We start from the raw sequence: 5,335 nt of genomic DNA on the forward strand, positions 1-5,335 counted from the left end.
TGTAGGTTGAACGCATAAGTACTTGAATGTGTCCTGCCCTGGGGTGGGACATGCATGTGCTCAGGGTGAAAGGTCCTGCATCATGTGAAGTGTGTGTATGTGTGTGTGTGTGTGAGAGAGAGGCCATGCAGATGTGACCTCCCGGAACATAACACCCCTCCCACCCCCACCCCAGCCCAGACAGCCAACCTCTCCCCTGCCTGGCTGTGTGGGCCCTGCCCACCTAGTCTGTGTGTGTCAGTGTGGCCACATGTTTGTAAGCCCCAGGTCGGCTGTCCTGAGGTGGGGAGCCTGCCTGTCCATTCCTAGAAGGCCCTGCTGCAGGACAGGAAGTCTGCCCTGGAGTGTGGCCACGGCCCTCCTGCTCCAATCTCAGGCGTCTTTGGAGACATCAGAATTGGCCCCAGCGCCCAACCCCCTTCTTCCTTCCTGCCTCCCAGACAGGACCCCCTTTCAGTCCAGGTGTTTCCGGAAGTCTCACGGCCTTGGGGCCACAAGAGAAGGGTGGAGCCGTGGCTGGAGTGCTGTTCCTGCCTCCTCGAGTGGCCCACAGCTGCCCATCTCTGGGCCTCAGGTGGACCAGGGGATCCCTGAGGGTCTGCTGTGCCCCAACTTTCTACAAGTCCCACACGTCATACGATGTGTTTGCTTGTTGGCTGCCATCTCTGTGTGTGTCCTGGAGTGTCGTCTGGAGGCTGGTGTCTTTTGCATGCTCTCGGACAAATGTGTGCTGCCCACCCTCCACGCACCTACAACCATCAAGCCCGAGTGTGCCCCGTGGGTGGTCCCGGGCCTGGCCAGGGCTCAACGCTTCCCCTTCCTCTTTCTCCCTGTCCCTGCCTCTCAGCAAGCACACTGCGTGTCCACCCCATGTGCCCGTGGGTCGATGCACGCTCTCGCCACGCCTTGAGCGTGTACATATGATGTGTTCTATGCATTCACCCTGCCCCCCCAGCCTGCCCTGCAGAGGACAAGATGGGTGGCCCCCGGCTCCCTTCTCCCCCACCCACCTCCTGCCCGCTGTGCAGCCGTGTGCGTTGGCGTGTGTTTCTGTGTCGCTGGCGTGTCACGTGATGTAGCCGTGTTTGCTGACATGAGCCCCTGCCCCCTTCTCTGTTTCTCCGTTGGTTTCTAGAGCTCTCTCCCCCAACTCCCCAGAGGGGACAGGACTTCTGGGGCCTGGCTGGGGGCCCAGAGCCAGGCCCCCCTCCTGTTAGCCCTCAGAGCCCCATTTCTCTCTATTGGTGACCAAGTTGCAAATGGATAAAACACAGGAAAATTCTGCCCCCCCCAGCCCTGCATGTCCTGTCCCCAGAGCCCCCCACCCCCACCCCGGGCCGGGTCGGGCCCCGTGGGACGGGAGAAATAGCAACCAATCCAACAGCGGGCGTGCCGTGTGCTCACTTTCTTCTGTCCCCACATGGGACGGGCGCCGCCGGGAGGGGGAGACCCGTGGTGGGAGCAGGCAGGAGAGCTGGACAGACACATGGACACAGGCTTTGATAAGGATTTTAATCCAGAGCTCAACAGGGACAGCATTACTAGGGCATCCTCAGCAAAGTGCTAATAACACTGCAGCAACTGGATTTGGGTGACGAAGTGAAAACACACAGATTTCCTCAGTTTTCACTGAAGGGAATTGAAAGATAAATGTCTAAAATTGAAACTTTTTTTTTTAAATAATGGGAATATAACCCCCCAAGGAAGGACGAAGGTGGTGGGAGTAGTCAGAGAGGCCTCCTCACTCTGAACTTAGCAAGAAGGCTATAGAACCTCTGCCCACGTCCTGCTCAGAAGGCCAGAAGCGGGAAGGGAAGGGGAACAGCAGGGGATCAGACCCCCGCCAACCAGCATCGGACCTGGGCTCCTGTCCCCAAACCCTGCCCTAGACCTTGGAGGCGTCAGGACACAACACGGTGTCCTAAGGCTTATGGATTTTAAGCGTGAGGGCTCCAGCACAGCGAGTCTGGCCCTGCCGCCTGCTCTGAACGCAACCGTCCCTCCCCATCCAGGGTGCGAGGGCTCAGGGCCTGGGTGGATGTGCCACAACGGGCCTCCAGGCCCCACCTCCGCCATCACTGGGCTGAGCTCTCCAGGGCCTGCACCCAGCGGATGGTGCGGGTCCGGCTGTCCTCCCATGAGAACAGGGGCTCATAGCCAAAATGGCGCTGAGCCTTGTTGGTGCTAACGGTGAAGGTGGTGTTGGCCACTGCCAGCGTGTAGGGGTTTAGCAGGGGTGCGTAGAGCAGCAGTGGCCGCAGCAGCCACTGCAGCAAGGCATTGAGGGTAGCCAGGAGCACCAGCAGCCAGTAAGGCAACAGCGGGCGGGCGCCTACCAGCCGCAGTCCGCAGGGGCCCAGGAACTCCATGTTGAAGTCCTCGTAGCTCTTGTAGGGCGATCTGTCATAGCAGAAGTACACCTGGCCACCCATTAATGCTGCCCGCTGCTCCAGCTCCCGGGCCACCAGCACATGCATCCAGGCCACATTGCCTGCGGTGGGGGAAGTGATGTGGACACGTCCCTGAGCACCCTCGCGACCGTGCAGGTGCTGCTCTCCTGGGCCCGCCCAGGCACAAGCCAGCGTTACGTGGATGCTGCCCACATCTTCACGACAGCCTGGTAAAGGCTGCTTTTTCCCTAGTCCTTGTAGCCACTTGCTCTCCTGGGCCAGCCTATATAGATGCCACTCCTTCTTCTAGTGTTGTGTAGACACTGCCCCTCTCCTCTTCTGGGGAACTGCTGCTCCCAGAGCACCAATCCTCCCTCTCCTTAGCCTGTGACACACTTTATGTCAGCCTTCTCAACTTGCATGGATAGATACTGTTTCTTCCACTGCCCATGCAGACAACATCCACATAATCCCAGTATACCTTGGTGACAGTTTTCTGCCCCTCCTAGAGCCATGTGGGTCCCACCCACTCCCAGAGCAGGTCCTCCTGCCCTGTCTTAGCCTCCCACTGCCTAGCCCAGTCCTCACCCACGTAGACCCGGCCGTGCTCCACAGAGGTTGGGATGGCCCGGAAGAGCCGACCCCCCAGGCGCAGGCCCTGGTGGTAGAAGTCCCTCATGATCTGGTGGCCTTCACCGTAGATGCCCGTGGGACGCAGGGCACATGTCACTAGGGGCAGACCCCCGCGGACCTGGTGACAAAAGGCAGGCACTGCTAAGACCTAGGGCTCAGGGGCTTGCCTGTGCCCCAGCCGTCCTCAGGCTGAAGACAGAGGGGCGGAGTCCAGGCAGAGCGCCACCTCTGCCTCATCTCCCTGGGCTCACCTTCCTCCCATTGGCCTCCAGGACCAGCCGCTCAGCCAGGGCCTTGCTTCGAGGATAGGGGTGCTTGTGCACTGCTTCATACGGGGTGTCCTCGTTGCCCCTAGGAGGAGGAGAGGGAAGACTCAGTGCTGAGGGGAAATGGCCCTTAAAGTATTGAGGGGACCTCAGCTCACCTGTAGAACGGGTGGCCTTTGATGTTAGGCCCCACAACTTCCATGCTGCTCGTGTACACCAGGAACTGCGTCCCAGTCTGCACACAAGCCTCGATCACGTTCTGTGTGCCTGGTGGAGGAGGGGGACATAGTCAAGCTGAGACTTCCCCCCTCTGCGTCTTTCCCCTTCCATCCCAACTCCAGGGAAAACCACAACGGGGCGAGTGAAGGTGGGGCCAGGGCCGTTGGCAGGACTGGTTGTTACAGGAGAATCACAGGTCAGGGCCAAAGGGGTGAGGGTGTAACATGCATGATTAGAACAGACGGTGAGCACCTCACCCTGCACGTTGACCTCGTGGATGGTCTTGGGGCTGGCCCTCCCAAACACGTCCACCAGCCCAGCTATGTGAATGACCACATGGGCACCATCCATAGCCGCTGCCACTTCATGGGCCTGGGTCACATCCCCCTGGATGGCAGTCACCTGCACAGGCCCTGGTGGGGCATGGAGGTGGCCACAGCAATGTCAGCTCCGGACATCAGCCAGTGGCTGCATTCAGCCTGTGCCTTTGGGAGCCTCACATTCCCAGTGTGACTCACCCATCCCACCCACAAGGGCTGGGGAACAGAAACAGGCATCATACTTTCCACCACAGGGGTGGGGATCCTGCCTTGGGAGGGGCTGGGGAAGAGTCCATACCCGCCTCCCCCCACAGTCACCTGTCTTCAGTTCGTCCACCCAGGGGCCCAGGTGTAGGTCAAAGATTCGCAGCTCACGGAGCCGGGGCTCCTGCTGCAGCAGCATTCGCACCACATGCTCCCCCAGGAAGCCACAGCCACCTGTGACCAGGTACACCAGCTTCTGGGCCTGTGCAGAGTTGGCCATGCCCAGCTGAGGGGAGAGAACTTGGTTCACCTGAGTTGCCTGCTGCCACCTGCTACTCCTGGAGGGTATATGGGAGCACAGTGATGAAAGAGTGGGCAGGGGGCAGAGCTTGTCCTGGAGGCAGCAGCTGTGGGTACGGCAGCCAGGCCACCTGCCACCTGACCCTGCCAACTGCTGAGTTACTCAGACAGGTAAGGGCTTGTGGTACAGGAAGGGGTCAGGGCTTGAGGTGGTTGGGGAGAAGTTTTGGGGCAAAAATGCAGGGAGGGCAGGCAGGGAGTGGGGAGAAAAGGCTTGGGAAGGTGGGAAAGGCTGGGACTGAGGGAAGGGCCGCCTGAGCCTTGGCGGTACCTCTGCCTACCTGCAGCCACTATCCCAGGGTGCCAGGACAGGACAGCCACAGAAGGGGCTGTCTGCTTGTCTCCTGGCCTAGCTGGTCAACGCACCTTCCCCTTCCGCTTGTTCCTCCTCCTCCTCCTCCCTCCAGGCCCATTCCAGGAAAAGCTCAGCCAGCCTCCACCCCCGGGCCCCACGCTTGCCACGGGGCGCCCCCTGGTGGCCACTCTGTGCTCCGCAGGCATCTGGTTCCGGCCAAGGACTTGGGGAGAGGAAGAAGCCAGAACCTGCTGGGTGGGCCCTCAGGGGTTTGGGGGCTGCAGGATGGAGCTAGCAGGGTGACCTCATCTGTACTGCATGACCTCAGTCCTTCCCTCCTGCTGGATTTCCCAGGAGGCCAGAGGCAGGCCCAGCAGCAGCTGTAGTTCTGGGAAGGGAAGGGAGGCCTGACCTTGACGTGGCTCTGGCTGGCACTGGTGGGGGATTTCTGGCATTGCTGTCACTGTAGCCTGTCAGGTGGTCCAAAGCAATGGCGCTGGGTCTGAAGGTCCAGGCTCTTGCCTGAAGGCCCCTCTACCCACCCCAAACTTCAGGCCACCCACTTTTCCCTCTCTTCATCTTGCCCCACCCTCTGTGTCCTCTACCCCCATCCCACCCTGCCCTTCCCCAAAGATACTGACCAAGCAC

General features: G+C 60.3%; 1 protein-coding gene across 2 annotated transcripts; it reads right to left on the reverse strand.

The window, feature by feature from the left end:
• Positions 1–1,491: 1,491 nt before the first annotated feature.
• HSD3B7 (hydroxy-delta-5-steroid dehydrogenase, 3 beta- and steroid delta-isomerase 7) lies at positions 1,492–4,792 on the reverse strand. 2 transcript variants are annotated; one of them, XM_012764175.3, is made up of 7 exons: positions 4,674–4,792; positions 4,147–4,318; positions 3,766–3,921; positions 3,448–3,556; positions 3,275–3,374; positions 2,979–3,141; positions 1,492–2,491 (listed from the first exon to the last, which is right to left on the reverse strand). In XM_012764175.3, the coding sequence occupies exons 2-7, from the start codon at positions 4,310–4,312 to the stop codon at positions 2,076–2,078; spliced, it is 1,110 nt and encodes a 369-aa protein (XP_012619629.1). In that variant the 5' UTR covers positions 4,313–4,318; positions 4,674–4,792; the 3' UTR covers positions 1,492–2,075. The 2 variants fall into 2 exon arrangements, with proteins under 2 accessions (XP_012619629.1, XP_012619630.1); XM_012764176.3 differs by having other exon boundaries at positions 4,147–4,370; positions 4,674–4,783.
• Between the last annotated feature and the right edge of the window lie 543 nt (positions 4,793–5,335).

The sequence above is a fragment of the Microcebus murinus genome, chromosome 19 (genome assembly GCF_040939455.1).
Source record: "Microcebus murinus isolate Inina chromosome 19, M.murinus_Inina_mat1.0, whole genome shotgun sequence".
Lineage (NCBI taxonomy): Eukaryota > Metazoa > Chordata > Mammalia > Primates > Cheirogaleidae > Microcebus > Microcebus murinus.

Excerpts from the sequence above, each read along its gene's own strand:
- HSD3B7 (XM_012764175.3), bottom strand. The coding sequence starts at position 4,312 with ATGGCCAACTCTGCACAGGCCCAGAAGCTGGTGTACCTGGTCACAGGT. Across the intron at positions 3,922-4,146 it reads GGTGGACGAACTGAAGACAG|GGCCTGTGCAGGTGACTGCC; the intron begins GTGACTGTGGGG and ends ATGCCCCACCAG. Across the intron at positions 3,557-3,765 it reads CCACGAGGTCAACGTGCAGG|GCACACAGAACGTGATCGAG; the intron begins GTGAGGTGCTCA and ends CTCCTCCACCAG.